Here is a 21968-nt window from a genome sequence, read left to right as displayed (position 1 = left end):
GAAGCTTACACCAAATAAGATTTTGTTGGTCTGTGGCCTATTAGAGATTATATTTGAAAATAATGTTGTTACTTTCCAAGATGAGTTTTTTCTACAGATGAATGGCATAGCAATGGGCACTTCATGTGCAAACAGCTACGCCAATTTATCATTAGTAAGATGGGAAGAAGAGTATGTTCTATCGGTCCTGAATCCTTATTATGACCATATCCTTTGGTATGTACGTTTTGTGGATGACGTTTTTATTTTGTGGAGAGGGCATGGTTCTAATATCAGTAATTTTGTAGATTATTTACACAGTACGACAGATTTTTTGAAATTTTCCTTTACATTTTCTGACACTTCCATTGATTTCTTAGATGTAAGTGTAACTAAAACTGATTTAAAACATTTGAAAACTAGTATTTACTATAAACCTACTAGAACTAATGCCTGTCTCCACAAATCTAGTATGCATCTGAGACACATATCTAGAAATGTCCTTAAAGGACAAGAATTTAGAACTTTACGCTTACATAACAATGATGAAGAGGCTGCAGGTGCTTTGGATAAATTACATAGTGAATTTGAAAAAAGAGGCTATTCCAGTTCAGAAATCACGAATGTGATAGCAGAAGCATGGAAAGTTAGATCAACAAGATGTAAACCTTACATGAGCTCTCATGAAACTGATATGAGAACATCTGGGAACACAGATATTGATAGGAATAAGTTTAGAGTAGTTTTGCGATTTGCAAGTGATATCAATAAGTATACGGATATCATAAAGAAGAACTGGCATTTATTACAGGAAATACCAAACCTTGTCTCTATGACTGGTGACACACCAAGTTTTAGTTTTAAGAATAATGTGTCATTGAAACGACATCTTTGTAATAAAGAATACCAACTTCATAGAAAAAAAACCTCTCCAATAGACAAGGCACTTTTCCATGTAGGAATTGGGCAGCTTGTCAGTATATCTATACTAAAAATGAGTATATCCATCCAATGAAACATTTTAAATTATATACTAAGAAATATTATGATTGTAAGAGTACAGATGTTATTTATTTTAGTTTTTGTCAAGTATGTCATGCCTATTATATAAGAAAAACAAATAGAACTTTTAAAGACAGAATACTAGAACATGTAAGGGATATACGGAATCAGAAGCAGTCTAATGCCCTGGAAAATCATATTTTAAAACGAATAGTACTCATTGCTTTAAATTTTTGGTTTTACAACAAATATTAAGGACAAATAGAGGTGGGGATATAGAAAATTACACAGAAGAGTTAGAACAAAAATGGATTATCAAGCTAAATGCAGATGGATATCCTGGTTTGAATGGCTGTACCTCACTAGTTCCTTGCCTTAAAGCAAGACGTCTTAAACATTAATTTCTAAGCTTTTGTTTTAATGTGTCATTAATGTTTATCAATTTTTTATATATTTATATTTTTTATATTAAATTATTATTATTATAGTTGAGGAGAATTTTTTTTTATATATGACATATATATGTATATCTTTTATAGACAGTATGAATAATAATGATAGTCCTTTGCAGAGACATGTGAATATAGATTTTAAGGTTGCTTTTAACTATACAGCTTCCTATGAGCTTGTATCAACAGTGTTTAATTGTTTGACTGTATTGCTTTAAATGCTTGAAACTACATTGATTGCTTAAGTATTTAACCAAGCATGGCTTGCATTAACATTGTCTGATGAAGCAACACTGAGTTGTGAAAGCGCTCACCTACTGTTCTTTCTCTAATAAAGTTACTGTGGATAGTCTTCAGTGTGTAACTTTGGTGCCTTATTTTTAACTTTTAAAGTTACATACAATTTAGAAATCTGGCCAAGAGACAAACTAAACTCGATAGACAAAATTACTTCCTCAATATCCAAAACAAACATTCAAAAGATCCCCAAAAGTTTTGGCATGCCATTAACTCTCTCCTAAAACCAGGCAAAACTACCACTTCCACTCCTAACCCCATGAATGACAACAAGGACATTGCCTCCCAATTCAATCACCACTTCACAAAATCCATCTTAACACTCTCCTCCCAACTATTCAAAAACAGCCATACATGTAATCCAACCAAATGCCCTGACAACATCCCATCCTTTACGCTCTCACCCATTCCCACCTCAACAATTAAAAAACACCTCCTAAAACTGAAACCTACCAACCTTGCTGCTGACAATCTACCAGCCAACATCCTAAAAATAGCTGCTGAATCCTTATCCTACCCTATTTCTATTCTTATCAATCGCTCCATACAAGAAGCATATTTCCCACAGCTATGGAAGTTATCATACATTATTCCACTACGTAAAGGCAGAAACTCTTATGAATACTCAAATTATCACCCCATTGACATTCTATCCCCCTTATCTAAAATACTAGAAAAATGTATACATTCTCAGGTAACACAATTCCCAAACTCACACCATCTCCTATCCCCCACACAGCATGACTTCCGACAACACCATAGCACAACCACCACTCTGCTCTCTTTCACCAGTGTGATCAACCAACATAGAAATAATAATAACTTTGTATCTGCAATATCTCTAGACCTCTCCAAAGCATTTGACATGGTTTTACATTCCTTACTACTAGACACCCTGACATCAGTATCCTTTCCCCCTTCCACTCTGTTAAATAGGCAACAATCAGTCCAATGGCAAAGTGTACTATCCCCCTTACTCCCAGCTACCATAGGTGTACCACAGGGCTCCATATTAAGCCCACTTCTTTTCTCCATATTTACTAATAATCTCCATACCACCACACAGCATGCTTCACTTATACAATCCGCTGATGATTCAACTCTTATCTGTTCAGATCCATCACTTCCCACCCTACAACAACTCACCCAGGAATCCTTTAGCTCGGTGGAAAGTTGAATCACTCAGATCCAACTTATCCTAAACCCTAATAAAACCAAATTACTACTTTTCACCCCCAACAAAACCATTTCCACCCCACTATCCTTCACTATCTTTTCCAAAAATGGCACTATTATCTCTCCCTCTGACCATACCAAACTCCTAGGCTTTGAAACTGATAAAAATCTATACTGACGTCCATTTTACAAACTATCAAAAAAGTCCATAAAAATTGGGAACACTATATAGGCACAGAAAATCCCTCTTGAAACAAGCACGGATTACCCTAGCCTAAACTCACCTCTTGTCTACCCTAATGTATGCTGCTCCAGTTATTACCTAGCTTAGAAAACTTGACCTTGCCAGACTCAAATCATGTTATAATAGAATCGCCAAGTTTGCAAACAACTCCACCTGTAGAAGCCACCATTGCCAGGCTCTAAGGGAACTGCAATGGCTGGAACTTCCTCAGCTACTAACCTATCATCAATTAGTCATTGCCTGCAATGTGGTAACACATCCAGAAAAAAACCTGCACTAGGCCAACTTCTCACCCACTATAATACAAATCGTCCTCTCCGATCTTCCGACAAACCCCTCCTCTGTATCTCTAGGGCTAACAGTAATGCAGGAAAAGCACTGTTCTCCCACTCCATAGCTAGAACCTGGAATAATCTCACTCCTGATCTGATTTCTACCCCTACCTGTTCTCACTTTAAAAACTCACTTAGAACACACTTAAAGAATAAGTGGCTATGCCCATGTATTACATAAATCCTCAAATTATTCCACTTATAGGTTCATAGGTAGGTACTAGGCTATCGGCCCAAGGGCCTACGCAAGCCTAGCCAACAAGGTTCCCTGGCTTATGCCACCCAATCAAGTTATTTTCCTGTGCCACTGACGAGCAGACACACAGAAGTGATCCCCGGGGTGTAGTTCCTATTTCCCATCCACTCATCAAGATTTTTCTTGAAGAGTGCTAATGAAGAACTTTGCTTGACATAGATGGGTAACCTGTTCCAGAGTATGGGAAGTCTTTGGGATAGGAATCTATCCCTCCAGCATGTTCTGTTTATTGTGGTGACAAGGTTTAGGTCCCTAGAGCGTGTAGCTCTGAGGGATTGGGATTTCTTTAGGTGTAGCATGTCCAACAGCTCTGGGTTTGACATAGCTTTATATTTTAGGCCGAGATCATCTCTGAGTAGGCGATATGCTACGGAGTAAAGCTGGAGTTTTTTGAGGCGGTCAGTGTAGGGCATTTGTTTGAGTCCAGTAATCCTCTTTTTGAGGTACTTCTGTGGCCTTTCCAGCTGCTGCAGATGTCTTGTGACGTACATTCCAAAAGGGGGGGTTGTACTCTATAATGTGTCTAATGAGTGATGAGTAGAGGGTAAAGATGACCTCTTTTCCTGGATGAGAACCCTTTTATGATGAGGTGTGCCACGTAGAAGGACTTCCTGACTACTGTGGCGATGTTACTATCAAAGGAGAGACTACTGTCCACCTGGGTCCCAAGGTCTCTTATCACGCATTCGGTGTTAAGTAGATTGCTGCCTATGTGGTAGTTCATGGGTACAGAGTTTTTTACCAAAGGGGATGACACTGCACTTTTTGGCATTGAGCTTGAGGCCATGGCTCTGACACTAGGCATCTGTCTCATAGAGGCTCTTCTGTAGGATGTTCACATCATTTGAGGTAATGACTATGGCTCCTAGTTTGCAGTCATCTGCGAATTTCGTTAGCCAGAGGCCTTCTGTGTTAGCCTGTACTTCAGAGAAGTAGATACCAAACAGGAGCTGTCCCAGGATGGAACCCTGTGGTACTCCACTTGTCACTGTTTTGAGGTCAGATTTGGAGTCTGCAACTTTTACAGTGTGGGTTCTGTCAGTGAGCCAGTTGGCAACCCATCTTGTGATGTAGGGATTTATGCCTAGTTTAATGTTGTTGAAAGCCTTGGCGAGGTCAAGATAAGCTGTGTGAACCACTTTACCCTCATCTACAGCTTTGGTGACTGCTCAAAGAAGTCGATCAGGTTCATGAGGCATGATCTGCCTTTCACAAACCCGAACTGGGTAGGATCCAGAGTTTGGAGGTTACCAATGTCTTTGTTTATGAGTTCCATGATGATACGTTCCATGACTTTGCAGACCGGGCTCGTCAGGCTAATAGGTCTATAGTTCCCGGGATCAATGGTGGCTCCCCCTTTGTGGAGTGGGATAACTGTTGTTGTGTGCCATTCAGAGGGCACAAAGCCTGATGCGAGGCTATTATTGAACACGGTGCTTAAGTGGGGAGCCAGTTCATTCTGAAGTTTGTGTAAAACGCAGCCTGGGATGTTGTCCGGTCCCATGGATGCTGTGTTTTTGGCTTTAGAGAGTGCAGCTTTCACCTGCGTAGTTGTGATTACAGGGACTCTGCATTCTTCCTGTATAGATATGGGCCCTTTAGGGGGGGGGGGGGACATTAGCACTGAACCTATCTACCAGGATGTTGGCAATATCAGTTTGTTCTGTAATTTTCATGCCTTTGTGCTGTAACTCAGAGCAGATCTGGGTGTTGCCATTGAGATTCTTGACATAGCTATAGAATGCTTTGTGGTTTTCCTTGGAATTAGTGGCAATTTTATTTTCGTAGCTAGCTTTGGAGGATCTTATAAGGGATCTCAGCTTCTTACTGAGGCTGACCAGGGAGCTGCTCCACTCATGGGATTTTACTCTCTTTTGCAACAGTTTCTTCCTTCTGTTGTACAGTTTGTTTATGGCAGGGGACCACCAGATTGGTTTCCTTTTTTTGGAGGATAGCGTCTTGGTTCTGTTTGGGATAGCACGATCCATGCACTCATGTAGGTGCTTATAGAGTGCATTTGTGTAGGATTCAGCAGTTGTAACTGTATTGTCCATCTGCATGGGTGTCATGAAGTTCACTACTTCTGTCTTAAGAAGCATGAAGTTGGCTTTGGAGAAATGCTTTACTGTGGTTTCCTTAATGGGGGGTGGGATGTGGATATCAAGGGTGATTAGCTTATGGTCAGATCGGACCAACGAGGAGTTGACTTCAGGTGTGGAACACCGGTCACTCATGTTGGTAATGACTAGATCTAGGATATTGTTGCTCCCGGTGGGGGTGTGGATAAGTTGATCTAGGGCATTGGAGTTTATGAATTCCAGAAAGCATTGCACTAAGGAGTTAGTACATGAGTAGTTTTCCCAGTTAATGGTGGGGTAGTTGAAGTCGCCCATTATTAGGGTGTTTGGTTGAACCCTAATATTTTCCAGTACATCAAGAAAAGAGGAGTGGGAATCCTGGGGCATGGTGGGAGATCTGTAGCAAGCTAAAATTTGGATTGCAGTTTTGCCAAGAGTTAGTTGCACTTGGATAACCTCGGATGCATTATGCTGAGCAACTAGCCTGGAGGTGTGGATATCCTTAATGAATATGGACACACCCCCACCTTTGGTGTTTCGGTCCAGGTTAGATGGCCGAAAAGTGTGGTATGAGTTATAGCCTGGTAGTGCAGGGGTGCTCTCTGGAGCCTTGAACCAGGTCTCAGTCACTGCACTCACTTCCTAATATACCTACTGTAATATATATTACAGACTAGGCCTTTTCCTAATGCTGATTGAATTTGTATATTTATCCTGTTATTAACCATGTGTAACTATTTTTCCTGTATATATAGGTCTTTGTTATGTCTTCTGCTGTATACTGTATTTTTACATATTGTTTGAAAATTCTCTCCATACTGTATTTTAACATATTGTGTAAAATTTTACTTACTATGGAGCTTTTCTCCCTGGGCCTCCGCTGAAAATGGACCTGTGTCCAGTCGGACCATCCCATTTAACAAATGTAAAATAAATAAATAAACTGATACAGTAAACTCTCAGTTAACCGAAACTCAAGCAACCAGAAAAAAATCGAAGAAATACAGTACAATTTGCATGTGTTGCACTTTCTGTTTTTTTCCCCTGCAGAAACATACCTTATGTTTTTAGAGTTTTAGAGTTTTGAAGATAGGAATAAATTCCCTCTCTCTTCAACCTAAGAACAAGTCAAACCAAACAAATAGTATAGGATGCAGTATTAGTCAGGCCTATTTTAATAGTAACTCTCAAGGAACCAGAAACTATAGTTATCCAGCATCTACCAATCCCCATGGGAAACTGAGAGTTTACTGTATATAACAATATATGTGAAGTATAATGTTTGTAAACGGGAACTTGTTAATACAGTTTGATTACTTTTATATAAATGTAAATTTGCCTATGTCACATATAATTCAATAAAGGTGTTAAAAAAATAATATACTAGAATGTGTCACATGAACTGGCCAGTGTTTGTTTCATGCACTTAAATTAGTATCTGTAGTCTGCTGGGTTAAATTTGCATCATTCACATTGTATGTAATCTTAATAGGTGTCAAATTCTATTCTAAAAAATAAATGGCTTGCCACAAAATTTTTTTTGTTTCATTGGATTTACTGATGACTGATGAAACTAAGGACCTCCTAACATGTCTGTGCAAGAGAGATACAGCACCACAATGATATGCTACATCAACAGACATACAGTCCTACCCTATATCTAGCTTGCAAGGATGCCAACACAAAGCTTTTCCTTGGATTATGTGCTGGTGCATTCCCAAGTGTTTTGTAGCAGGGTTAGAGTCCCTTATCTGAACTGCTGGCTTTAGCCGTAGCTCAAAATCCCTTTCAAATTCTATTCTAAAAAATAAATGTCTTGCCACAAAATGTTTTTTGTCTCAGTGGATTTACTGATGACTGAGAAAACTAAGGACCTCCTAACAGGCCTGTGCAAGATAGATACAGACAGCACCACAATGATATGATACATCGGGTCTATATCATTTCATTGAAAACTCATTTCATTGAAACTTAATTCATTGACACATATTCACTGAAAGCTCACTTCACTGAAAACCCATTTTGTTGAAAGGTATATATGGCCAATTCCCCACTGTTGTGCGATCCTGGAGTTAGTATATAAAGTAAGGGGGAGTGTGGTGGGTGAAGCCCCCCACATAAATTGGTTATATGCTGTCTTCTGGAAGAATTTATTCATTACACTTGTAAGTATCCATCTATATGCTTTAAAATATTTACAGTATGTTAGGGGCTACGCCCCCACACCCCCCTTACTTTATATACTAACTCCAGGATCGCACAACAGTGGGGAAAAGTCCATATATACCTTTCAATGAAATGAGTTTCAGTGAAATGGGTTTTCAGTGAAGTGAGCTTTCAGTGAACTGGGTTTTCAGTGAAGTGACCTTTCAGTGAATATGTGTCAATGAATTAAGCTTCAATGAAATGGGTTTTCAGTGAAATGATATAGACCCGATACATAAACAGGCATACAGTCCTACCCTATAACTAGCTTGCAAGGATGCCAACAAAAAGCTTTTCCTTGGATTATGTGCTGGTGCATTCCAAGTATTTTGTATCAGGGTTAGAGTCCCTTATCTGAACTGCTGGCTTTAGCTGTGTCCCAAAATCCCTTTCCTTCCTGCAAGATATGTGAGCCAAAAAAATGATCATTCTTATTCCCACAGCTGACATCACGTGGGCCCTGTTTGCTAATTTAATCTGAATCACATGATCCACATTCAGAGTGCCATGTGTGGTTATACTGAGGGAGAGTGATTTGCAGGGTAAGCCACAATAAATGCCCAGAGGTTGCTGTAGCATTGTGCCTTCCTCTGCTGCTTTCAGCTCTTATCTGTAGTATGGAAATGAATGAAGTCTGAGGTTGAAAAACAGCAACCAGAATGTATGTTGGCCTTTGTGATAAAGTAGAAAAGATGGGTTTAAAAAAAATCCTTACTAGCCCATTTACAGTGGGCAATTTTGGCTTTCCAGCCCAACATGTCTGTGATTTCTCCATTTGAGCTTTGAGTCTTCATCCACCACTAGTGGTGACCATGTTGTGGGCTGGTCCAAGATATCAGTGAGAGCCAAGACCTAGATGCAGTGAGGACTGAGATAGTTGCACAGATGAGGTAAGCCCAGCTGTGAATGCTGTGGAATTCTCCTTTTTCCCTTTCAAGGAATGCAAATGTGAAATGTATAATGACCTTATATAAACGGATTATTCTCTAGCCTTTCCTGTGACATAGCAAGCATGTTCGGTACACAGCCGACATTAGGTGTCAGTGCTTTCTCACGAAGTCAGAGGGGAGGACCTTCTAGAAGGCACTCTGCTGTTGCCTGCATACCATCTTGACCGAGTTCCAAGCCTTCACCATCATCATTGTCAACACAGGCATTGCTGCAGTATCTGGAGATGGAAGGCTCGATGGTAAACGGGACGAGGCTAGAAACTGTCAATGTTGACCTAGAAGTACTGTAAATGCACACTTTTTTGCCATTTATCCCATTTGATTTCCATTTCTTAGAACTACAACTTGTTTTCAGTGTTTTAATTCTGTAAATAAAAATAAAATATTGCGCACAAGTAAGCTATTTTTATCTTAGTAATATCTGTGTAGTAGAGAGGCTTAAACAAAACTGCCTGTTCAATAATTTTTTTCATCCAGTAACGTGTTGTGGCATATTAATACAGTACATTGAAAATTGTCATTTCTTGGCAGGTACAACATGGATGCAAGAAATAATACCACTGATCTTGAATGAGGGGGACAAAACACCAGTTCTGACTGTCCCAAACTGGGACAGAGCACCTTGGTTGGAAGAAAACCGTGCACATCTCTTTCTGGATGAGAGACCATCACCTAGAGCAATTGTAACACATCTACCCTATCGGTTAATGCCACCAGCTTTTTTCAAATCTAAAGCAAAGGTACATTGCTGTTGTGTACTATTCACTATTACTATTATTATGGGGTGTTAAACTGATTGATATGCACATACAGTTTGCATGATTATATTGAGTTTGGATCTTCAAAGCTATATTACAAATGTCCATCGACAGAAAGGATGTTTGGAAAAATGTGTGTGTGTATGTGTGTGTACACACTCGCATGTGTATAAATGCTTTTAAAACAGAAATGGGAAAAGAATGGCTCAAAACAGCAGTGTCTTCAAAACATGGCCTTTTACTTCTGATATCTCCAAAGGTGAGTGAATGCACAGAGGAAGTCGCAAACCATAAAGTAAAAGGTTGCTAAATGTCCTTGGGCCTCTAGACTGTATTTGTAAGTTGTTAAAGAATGTCGTGTTAAAGTGAAGGTGGAGATGCCTTATGAGAGAAGTTACCAGGACAGGAAAACTTAAATTTCAGGTAAGAGGGTTAAAGATGTGATAGAGGCGTTATGCTGTGGGTATCTCTTGGAAGTTTTATGGATCTTTCCAGTTTTGTATCTTCTCTTCCACAGTTGTGTTAACAGGAGAGAGCATGTAACATTTCTGTCCACCACACATAGTGACAGCACATGCCCAGCTAAGGGGGCACAACAGTTTTGTGATAAACTCCATTCTTTCTGACAAAGATCACATCTTAAAAATAACCTTCATTTTACTGAAGTTCTCAGGTTTGATATCTGAAATGTCAAAAAAAACTTCCAGACATTCCTGCATTTATCAGGTCACTTGTCAGGATTCATGTTAGCGCTGCCTGTAATACCCGAGTAAGAATTATGAAATGATGCATTACCATGCATACAGCCCATCAGCTCAGAGTAGACAAATAATGAAGCTTGAGAGATACATCAGCTCCTTGAAGGTGGAGGCAAGAGAGATTGCCTAATGCAAGAGCCAACATGATGATCTCTTGAACAGTTGCAGTTCTGTCCCAAACTGGTGGGAAAAGATAGTGGAGTCAGAGGCAAGACACTTGTCAAAAGCTCTGCTTGCAGAGTCTCCCCCATGAAGTGAAATTACTTTCCTCATAAGCAACAGGCTCCCATGTGACTAGCAAGTTGGATTCCTGGTACTTAACATCAGCTGATGAGAGGTTTTTGAGAGAAGCACCTCAAGCGGTGACCATAGAGGGTGCATCATTTGGTGTTAACATTTACTGCCTCCAACTTGTCTGAACATCCAGAACATGACTGAACCTGGCCAGCTCGCATGAAATGATACAGTGTATCCTCCAGCAAAGACTCGGTTGATGCACCTGGAACGAAAGAGTCCTTGTTTCAGGCCCTCACCAATGAGAATTAAGGAGATTTTGTTAGGCCCTTCTACACTAGTTGTTTCCAGAGTGATGGTCCAGGCATTAGATGAGCACTTAATGCTTTATGCCTCATAGAACGTATCCTTATTATGTGTAGCTGTGTAACTCTAGGGGCACAGCAGTTTGATATGAATGTCAGGCTCCCATGTAGACTTGTCTTGATCTAACAACATTAGCTTTGGCATGCTGTCCCCCACCACTTATACTCCATCAACCAGTACTCAGTGCTTGCATGTTCACCACATTCAGAAGGTGAGTCCAGGTTACCACTTTCTGGAACTGAGAGTAGGGAATGTTTTTCTCCCCTTCTTTCCTGGGAAGATGATTTTGACATCTTCTTTTCTGAGATGGGCAAGGATAATAAGATCTCCCCTCCAGGTGCTTTGTTCCTTTGGAAAAGAAGATTATGAAGTCCACCTTGGAATGCCCTTCAGCTCATCTACTTGTTCTATCTTGGCAAGAAGAATAAGGAATGTTGAGTCATCACAATGCAACCTTTCCTAACAGAAGTCTTATGTATTGCCTGGAGTCATCCAAATTCAGCTCTTTCTGCACCCAGCGTAAGCCCTGGAATTAGTGGAGCAACATTCTTTCTAAGCATCTTAGGGCAGACTCCTATGACATCTGTTTGGTAGAGAGTAGATCCCAGACAAAACCTTTCCTCAGTCTCTGGCCTAATCCCATCCCCACAGTTGTCAGAGGCTATGTAGAATGTGCTAATTTTGCTTTGTTTTTTTTTTTTTTATTTTTCAGTGGAAGGCTGAAGCCATGTTTTAAAACTGGTAAAGTGAAAGGGAACACCGTATTGGCAAGTACTTCTGTGGAAGCACTGTGCAGGAAAAATCAAAATATTACTAGACAGGATGTGTGAGGTATTTGGTATTCCATTAAGGGGCTAGTGGGAAAAAATACTCCAAGCAGTGACTCCAGTGGCACCAGTTGGAGAAAAAAGCCATGTTAATGAAGTTACATGGAGGGTGGGGGTGGAAATGTATGTAAAACAAAATGCATGCTGACCCACTAGCACAGTGAGAGGGCTAACAGCTTGGAAGTTAGCAAAGTAGATTGTTTTGGGTCATTGCAGAGAAAGGATCAAGTTCAAAAAGGAGTTAGACAGCTGGATGGGTATCCCCAAATTCACCCCTGATATAACTGACCTGTGGCTCATTGAAAATGGAAGTAAGGTCTAATGAGGGGGTGCAGGCAACAAGCAAGGCATAAATGGCCATAGCATCCACTTGTCTCATGTCTTCTGTGCTTCTGTTTCTGAGGAACAGCTCCTCTTCCTTTGTAGAGGAGAGGTGCTGGGCTCGAATCTTGTCCCCGACTGTTTTCTGTAGCAGACTGGAGATGTAATTGCACATTTAGTTTTGAAGTAGATGGAGATGTAAACGCACATCTAGTTTTGAAGTAGATCAGGTAGTGGCAAACATTTGTGCATGTGCACAACATACCTGTTGTGCTGACACACATAACACACTGATATTTTCCTCTGGGAGGAGATCAAAATCACTTGCCTTGTCCAAATACCAAATTTGATGCAAGATATAGCACTTGGCCCTCTAGTAATGCCCGTTTTCCCAGTTTCTGGAGAAGCTGCAAATCCTGCAAAACTAGCAGATTTTTTCTGTTTTCTTTTGCTGCATAAGAAATGCCTTTATAGCTTTGAACTCTCGTTTTTACGCATCTTAAAGATGTGTATTTACCCACTTTATTTTTGTTCCTGACCATGCATTTCTCATGATTACTACTGTGCAAACATTTTTTGTCTCTTTACTTTGTTTTTTCTCTTTTCTGTACTTAAGAATGTATATACTTTATTTAATAATACAACTTAGTGTGTGTAGCAATGCACTTGAATATGTATGTTGCATACATTTGTATTGTAGTTAGTTTAACTTGTATTTGATAATTTTGTCTTCCACTTTTTTGTACTATAACACCATTGTAAGCTAGATTATCTACGTACTAGTTCTGCTCTATTGCAAAGTTTTAATAATACTGTTTCATTGTATCTATGTACAAGTTTTGAAAATGTTGCTTTGGTGTGTTTTGTCTGATCTTGACAAAATTCTTTTGGAGCTTCTGTCCCTAGATTGCCTTTGTAAGCAAGTCCCTGAACAACGGAATTTTCATTGTCAGCAGATTGTAAGTAAGCAGTAAATGCATGTTTCCACCTCTTCAGGATGGCTGCTTCAGTCACTTAATACTTTTCCTTAGAAAAAGTACTCTTCATATTTTATGGAGTTTTCTGCCTTTTATTAGCAGATTGTTTCCTCTTCTTCTCATGCATCCTCTTTTTAAAGAATGTGTCCATTTGGATTCTTTAGATGTTCTTCAGGTACTTGCATGTCTCTGCTATCTCCCCAGCCTTCTTTATTCGAGTCCAAACAGTAAACACTTGTCATCATTAAGCAAGTTCCACAGTGTAAATGTTTTGGCTCTGATTATGCCTTTGATTCTGGTATGACAAGGGGCCTAAGTGCTGAAAGAGCTGGGCAGGGGACAGATGAGAGTCAGCAGCCTAGGTTGCTATCCAGGCTAAGATGTTGGCACAGTTCCACTGAAAAAGCACCATCAGGAAGAAGGCCTGGAAGTGCAACTACATGCAAAGGAACTCATTGGGGGTACACAATCCCACCAATGAGCACACTGTATTACAACTGTACTTCATGGATATGCAGAAGCATATACCTTCCCCTGGCTCAGACTGTTCTGGTGCCAAGAAAAGAAGGCACATGGAAGTCCATACAGGATCTGATATGTCTAAATAAGCTTCTCATTATCCCAAAATTCAATACACTAACTCTCCAAAGCCTTCTTCATCTGATACTTTCTCAAGTTTTCATGGTTACACTCGACCTAAGGGATACCTAACTTCACATAGCAAATTCCAAAGACCAGATAAAACTATGTTAGTTTGTAGTATGGGAAGTGGGTGTTAAAAATTCATTTCCTTGCCTTTTGGCATGCTTGCTGCACTCATGGTCTTTAACAAATGCCTAGCTCCCATAAATACTTTTTGGAGAGCAAAGGACATTCATATTTATCCTTGCTTGGATGACCATCTTATCCAAGCAGATTCTGTGTATCCTCACCACAGACTGTTCACCTCAAGCTTGGGGTAACCATACCACAAGTCCATGGCACTTGGGACTGAAAAATTAGAAAAAAAAATCACATAACTTTGAAGGACATGATCTGTCATTCTGGTGCTGAAAGCCTTCAGCCAGATATGGAGAAGAGGTCCTCTAAATTTTAGCAGACAATACAGGTGGGAAAAACCATTATGGTAGCTCCCATTTGGTCAAGATAACAAGGGTTCCCTGTCTTAGTGTTTAGCAAGAGAGAAGTGGAAAGTGTTGCCTCAGTGGGTGGTCTATCTTTAAAATAATAAAAGACCCTTTTTCACTTCATCCTGAACACACTAAGACTGAAACTTGTATGATTTCACCTTAAGTCCAGATATGCCCTTGTATTCTGAGGACTTGATAAAAATTATAAAGAAATATTAAGCAAATATTTATGCCTGATGATAAAGGCAATTGTGGAGATATGTAGATATGTGTCTGAGGTTAAAAGTGTTTTTCACAGTTTCAGCAGGAGCTCAGTGACTCCCTGGAAGAAGAAACGAATATGAGAGCATTGATGTCTATGCGGAAGGATGATTTCATTAGAAAGGATGCTAGAACCAAAAATTAATAAGTCTCTGTCTGGCCCTTCAGGAACATTTCAAAGGTACATTTTTTTATACTGAAATTGGTTAAGCTTGCAGAATATAATTTTCAACCATATCCAAAGAAGCTTCCATCTTAGGTAAGACATTATTTCCATTTTATACTTGAATTAAAAGGTTCTGAATGGGAAGAACAATATTTTCCTTGTTTGCTAGTTTAGATGTTTCACCTTTAAATGTTTCTGTTTCCATTAGTTTTAGTTAGGTTTTAAAGTTAGGAGTTATTTCTAGTGTGAAATGTGATGAATAATATTTGTTAAAATTATATAAATTTTGAATTAAGAATTACTCTTGAGTTTAATGTGATGTATTTATAACAGGAACACACAGCCATGGGACAGTTTTGCCCCAAAGCAATGGTTTGTCTTGAGTATCCTTTTTTGTAGATGGGATTTTTTTTCCAAACATTTGAAAGGTTTCTTTATACATGGCATTAGTGCATCTGGTTTAGTGATTGCAATCCATACTCACTATTATAAAACTCAGTATTTAAATGTGAAATTATTTGTTAAAGAAAGTAGTGCTTAGTCTATTGCTTAGGGGAAGGAGATGGCTGCAAAGACGTTTCTTATGCTACAAAGTGCTTAACTGCAATGTCTGATAAAAGACATTTTAACATAATTATTTATATACAGCAGATTATGTTTTCATTCCACAGCTTTAAACATTTCTGAGAGATCAGAGTCAAGAGGTTGTAAAGAGCAGGATTTAACAATCTTATAAGAAGAGATCCATTTTCAGTAACCACTAGGACTTACATTGTGGGCATTAGGACTGCTTGCCAGGGTCCTCCGAACCATCCACCGTTCTATCACACACCGTGTCATACTTGCCATTTCTTCTCTGATGTTCTGTCAGTCAGACAGAAGAAAACAGCTTAATATTGCTTTTTCATATTTTTTGATAATTTTGCTAACTGACTACATGTTTTGTTTAGGAAGTATGTCTACGATCAGGCTGTTCCATCTACCAACAGACACATTTGTATATATTTCTTTTGTCATGAAGCATTTAACACATTTCACTGTTGTATTTGTGCAGAATTTAATTAAATGGCATGATGGAGACATTGTGAAAAACTTAAAGCACATTTACTTTCCTAGGCCTTGTGCCTCAACCAGAGCCAAAATCTCATGAGATGAGCTGTCTGGCTTCTCTGAAAAACCTCTCTGTAAACAAACTTTAGAAGATGGATCTAGACCTTTCTGTACTAAAATTCAGAAGTTAGTCTTATCAGTCAGCTCTAATACTATAAAACATTTTTCCCCTCCAGAATTTGTGGATGCTGCTTCTGATACTTCAGAATCAGTTAAAATTCTGACTGTTATGTTTGCAAAATCTACCATTACTATTGTAATCACAGGGCAACCTCAAACTATAGACCCACACTGCTTATAACCAGCACTTTGCACTTGTTAGACTCTTCCAACTACTGACTATGAATGCCGGCTGAAGCCATTCATTTTTTTTTGCCTATTTTTTCTTACTGCCTTTGTGACCATTACAGTCTCCTCTCTCTGCCTGCACAGTGTAACCCATTAATTTCCTCTGGAGATGAAACCCCTACAGCACATTTACTCCTCCTAAAGAATGAGAGTCAAGCAGTGGTCACTGGAGGCATCATCCAACCAGGGGCAGGGGGTTGTTTTTAAGGCCCTAGCTCCGACAGCATGTCCAGTACTTTGCCCTAGGGTTCATTGTGCAGTGGGCTTCAAAGAGATCATGTCCCTCATTTTCACAAACAAGTGACACCTCAGGACTATCAAGACTATCCTGTCTCCTTTGAAGCCAGTGCTGTTGTGGGGTCCCAGGTCTCCATCAGGGTTTCTCCAGTGAAAACATGCACCTCAGGCATGCACCTCATTCCCCTCCCTGAGGACAGGTGATCCACCATAAATGCAAAATAAATAATAATAATAAATCATTCCTCCATTCCCACATGCCATCTCCAGCAAATACCTGAGCTTCTGTTTTGAACTCAAGTTGCCTGTGTCATAGATATTCCAAGGCCACTGCGTCTCAAGACCATTCACAGCTTGCCGGTACCATCCATCATGCATCACTTCCTTTCTCCAGGTGGACCATGCTGATCAATCCTGGAGTACATTTGTGGAAACCCATCCAGACATCTAGTTTATGTTTAAAGGAAAAGAGTGAGGTACACTGATTAACATGCGGGGGAGGTTTATTCCAGAAGTGTTGGGTTATAAACCTGCTCCTCCACCTTGATTTAGCTATTTGATGGTGAAGATGTAGGTCTCTGGTTCTATTACTCATGGAGATATTGTACTTGTGGAGAAACAGGAGGTCCAGGACAATCGAGTCTCTAATGACAGTGTGAGCAAGACAGAGATCTCACTCCAAATGTCTACAGGGTACTGAATAAAGGGATAGTGCTTCTACCATTTGTTAATAGGTTAGGAGATTTTAGGCATGTGATCGTCTTGGTTGGGAACCCATGGGGTCTTTCAAATTGTATGATATGTTTAGTGAAATACATCCCAATGGGGGTGTTGTACTCAGTAATTGTTCTGATCAGTGCTGAGTATAAGAGAGTGATTACCTCTTTAGACAGTGATGCTTCTGTTGGCAATTAGGTGGGCTAAATAAAAGGATTTTCTGCTAACCATTGTCACATGATGGTCAAAAGAGAGGGAGCTATCAAACTAAGTAGCTAGGTCCCTAACTATGTTTTTATTTTCTAGAGGTGTGTTGCTCAGACAGTTTGAGGGCTGGAGATTTCTAATAAAAGTGATGATGCTACATGTTTTAGCATTTAGATTGAGCCCATTTTTAGTGCACCAAGAGTTTACAAAGAGCAAGTTCATTCTGAAGGTTTGAGTGGCATAGGACGACTTAGTAACAGCCTCTAGTTTGCAATTGTCTGCAAGCTTTGTTAGCCAGAGGTCTTGGTTCACTGCTTGGAGGTCTGAGAAGTAAATAACAAAAAGTGAGAGGCCCCAGCACTGAACCCTGGAGGACACCACAAGTCACGTTGTCACTTTCATACTTTCTGATGAAACACTTGCAACTCGCACTGTGTGGGTTCTGTTTTTCAGTCAAATGGCTATCCTTCTTAGCACATATCGGTTGATTCTCAAAGCATTTAGCATTTGTATGATGCCAGCATGGGAAATGGTTTCAAAGGCCTTAGCCAGATCAAGATACTCCATTTTCACTGCATGGCCACCATATTTAGCATTCAAAACCCTTTCAAAAAATTTACCATATTAAATGTACAGGATATACCCTTCACAAACCAAACTTTTGGGAGTCAAGTCTTAAAAGATTCTTGATATCACGGTTTCTCACAGTTTGAGGTGATGTATAATACATTCCATTGCTTCCAGGTGAAGTCTCTAATTCCCATGTCTGTTGTAAGACCACCCATATGGAGAGGCATCACCAGTGCAATATGCCACTCATCGGTGAGAAAACAAGTAGCTAAACTTAAGTTAAGCAGTTTGAAGAATGAGTCTGTAAGCACATTTAACACTGTTAGTTAAGCAACCAGGTATATTGTCAGGTCCCATGGAAGAACTATTTTTTTACTGTTCGTTACCACTTTCAGTAAATTATCTTTAAATATAATGGAGTAAGGGATTCAGATATTTAGAACTCTCTGGGATGAAGTGGCACTAAATTTGTTTGCAATGATACCGACAATGTCGTTTGAGTCAGAATAGGAAGCCCCATTATGAATAAGTTTTGAGCAATGCAGGGTATAGTTTTTAGTTTTCTAACATAGCTAAAGAAGAATCTATAATTATCTTGGCTTCAGAGGTCAGCCTAAAGTTCATGAGCTCCCTTAGTGGACCCTATAGTGTTCTTCATTTTTTTCAGTGCTTTTGATATTATCTTCAAGAAGATGGGTTGTAGATCTAGTAAATAATTTTAGGATTTATTTTCCTTTGTAGGATGGTTTTATTTATGGTGGTGGACAACCAAGGTGGTTTGTTCTTGAATTTCCCATGATACTTAGCTCATGCAGAGACTGCTAGCTCTATTATTTTTTTCTGAATGCACATAGAATTCCTTATGAAGTTTGTTGCTGCATTATGTCTGGAGTGGCGCAGTCATAAGTGAATTTTTATATTTCTTCACATAGGAGGTTGGGGTTGTCAACTTTGTAGTCCTTAAATTCAGTGGGTTTGCTGTAGGAGCTTTTGGGCGTTTAAAGGATAACATCAAGTTTATAGTCAGATGCTATTGGTGAAGGTGATACTACAGGACTAGTGTAGGAGGTGGGCTTATTTGTAAGAAGCCAGTCAGGAATGCTGTGCCGTCTATTAGGTTTATTTGCCAGCTGCTTAGGGGAATTTTTGTTAAGTCTACGAATATTGGGTATATCCTACATTGGCAGGTATAGGTATTCCAGTTTATTGAAGGGTAGTTAAAGTTGCCCAAACTAAATGAGTTTTTGAAAACAGTGATAAAATTTAGAACAATGAGGAATCTTACAGTGTTCTTCAGAGGACAAAGGGTTTGTGCTGTAACAAGCTGTTAGTTGATAATTAATCCTACCTAGAGTGATCTGTAGTTCAGTGAGGTCAGTTTATAAGCCCCTAGGGATCTGCCTGGAGGCAGTGTGTCTGTTGAGAAATATGGAAACACTGCCACAGTTGTCATTGGGCTTGAATGCATGAACAGCGCAAAACACTGATAAAGATGGAGTGGTCACTTTACATTTACACCAAGATTCAATAACTACACAGACAGTACCTCAAAATCAGGTAATATATTGCTTAGACTTCTGGCATTAAGAAGAGATGCCTTAATGCAGTCCATTTTTTGGAATGAAATGTTAGTTATGCTGGAATGTCATTCAGCTAGAGTTTGCCTAATAAAAGGCACTGGGGGGCAGCAAAGGGTTTAGCCAATATTCAAAAGGCTTGAAACAAGAGGTGCAGGCCATCCTTAGGTAAGCGAGCTGGACTGTCAAACATCTCATCCCATTCTGACGCATATTAGAGCTCCCTGGAATTACACCAGCTATTTAACTAGTTATTGAAGCTAGTTGACATTTCTTTGTATCTAGACATTATTCGAGGTGAAGGAAGGATTCTACTCAAGACAAATGTCTTACCTGCATTTGTAACATGCCTAGAAATTTCTGCCACGGTTGTATACATATCCCTAAAGGGTTTGTCTCAATTCACTCACTCTTACATGCATCACTACCATATCACTGTCATGTTTGTCAAGAGTTAGGGTCTTTAGTGGTCTGTAATGACAGAGATCCTGGCATCTGAAAGATAACTCACTGTAACCCTCTGCTTGTCCAGCCTTGTGAGTGACAAATCACTGTGCCTGATACAAGTCACCTATCATTAAGACATTTTTATTGCTGCTATAGTTTAAAGTGATAAATTTGGAGTGCTTTTGTTCAAGGTGACTCTTTATGGAAAGTATGTATGAGATGGGTGAGTTACTTGACTTTTGCCAAGAATATTATTTCTAGGAGGTTCTGGAAGCGATTGCTTTACAGCCTCAGATAAAGAGGTCCTCTTGCGATTAGTGAACCATTGTAGTGGGGCTGTTTGAAGCTCACAAGGAAAGTTTGTAGGTGAGAGGGAAGTCTTCACATTAATTAGGATTTTACACCTCTCACAGATGGAACTTAATGTTGAATACAATTTCTTTATCTGTGAGCTTAAGGCAGTATGTTCTCTGTCTTAGGTGACCTAGTGCTGAAAGGTGGGCAGCAAGGGTGAAACAGGCAGGCTGACCTTTTCCATCTTGTCCATTGCTTAAATGTTGAGATGAATAAAGAAAATGCAGTCAGTGCAGAGGACCTTCTGAATTTGATATTCTAGTGCTTACTAATATGAGCATATAAGAAGAGATCGGAAGGAGCTACCAAAGACAGACTTATAGTAAGGGCAGGCAGTATGAAAAATCTTCAGTTATTTTTGTTGCTGAATGTATTGGAAATGTCACAAACCAGCAGCAGTTTAAAGGAACACAACAGTAACAGCTTGGGATGATGGGAAAACTCGTAGAAAGTCAGCTCTTTGACTGGCCTGAAACTGCCTTAAACCAGGCACATGTCCTAAACTAGCCAAACTGTCACCACAAAGAAAGAAAAACTGTATCTTAGTTAGGGCTTTATCACTTTATGCTGGGGAACTGGATGGATGAAGCTGTTTGTAAGGTTTAAGGACTAAGGTCAAAAGCTGCATCCATTGCACCCTCAGGTATGAGGTGTGTATGAGTTGTTAAGGAAATGTTAAATAAGAATGTGATTTTGTTAGTCTGCAGTGTGTTTTTTTCTGGGTGTGTTTTGTTTTTCAAACATGGATCCATATTCTTGTATAATTTCACATAAAATCCACAAGGATGGTGACAGATTATCAGACAACAGATTATTGGCACATAACTGAACAAGGATTGGGGAAGGAAGGAGTATAGCTGACAGCTAGAAGGAAGATTTAAAGTTGTTTTCTAAAAGTAGTACTTCTCTGACAGAGTGCCTGGGTCTTGGAATGCACTGCTGCAGAGGATGGTAAAATACAAAGAAAACCAGTGAGGCTACCACGACCGTTAGCATATACTTTATTAAAAACAATAAAACAAATAAGCGGTTTCACATAAATACGATTCTTCATATCCATAGATCAAAACTTCTCTATTGTTTTATAATTAATGTAACACCAATCACAAAAAAGCATAGACATAATCACCAATCATCTTAACAATTCAATTTACACCCTTTTAGGGCAGGTTTTAAGCATACACTAGTATTAATTCCAGAATATTTATCAGCTTGTAACCCGAGTATCCATTTTAGCTCTGCCCTCTCTATACGATTGTTAAGATCATCTCCCCTAATATTTTCATGTATACATTGTAGAACCGTAAAAGAAAAATTATGCCCTTTATTTTCTGTTACGTTTAGCCAATGCATTCTTCATGTTCTTAATTCTAATGTCATAAATGTCTTAATATTCTTTCTTTAAACCTTTTAATGGTCTTTCCCACATAGAAACAAGTACATGTGTTGCAGGTAGCCAGATAAACAACTTGTGCAGTTTTGACAAGCCGCATAAGTACGTTTAAAGGTAAAGTTAAACCGTGGATGTCAGAAAATCTTGAAATTACCAAGCAGACTCTACATGCCCTGCAAGTAAAAGTACCTACTTTCCTAATATTGGGGGGGGTTAGCCGTCCTTGATCACAAAGCAAATTC

General features: G+C 39.3%; 1 protein-coding gene across 1 annotated transcript in view; it reads left to right on the top strand.

Moving 5' to 3' along the window:
* LOC122799219 (sulfotransferase 2B1-like) overlaps window positions 1-21968 on the top strand; it is an 811361-nt gene that overhangs the window by 392177 nt on the left and 397216 nt on the right. The window contains exon 2 of the mRNA XM_044068138.1: window positions 9500-9708. Coding sequence (XP_043924073.1) covers window positions 9500-9708 — 209 coding nt within the window. The remainder of the gene's footprint in view (window positions 1-9499; window positions 9709-21968) is intronic.

The sequence above is a fragment of the Protopterus annectens genome, chromosome 4.part0 (genome assembly GCF_019279795.1).
Source record: "Protopterus annectens isolate FY-2018-M chromosome 4.part0, PAN1.0, whole genome shotgun sequence".
NCBI lineage: Eukaryota > Metazoa > Chordata > Ceratodontiformes > Protopteridae > Protopterus > Protopterus annectens.
The sequence above is the reverse complement of the archived record's forward strand: the minus strand, read 5'-3'. Positions and strand labels throughout refer to the sequence as shown.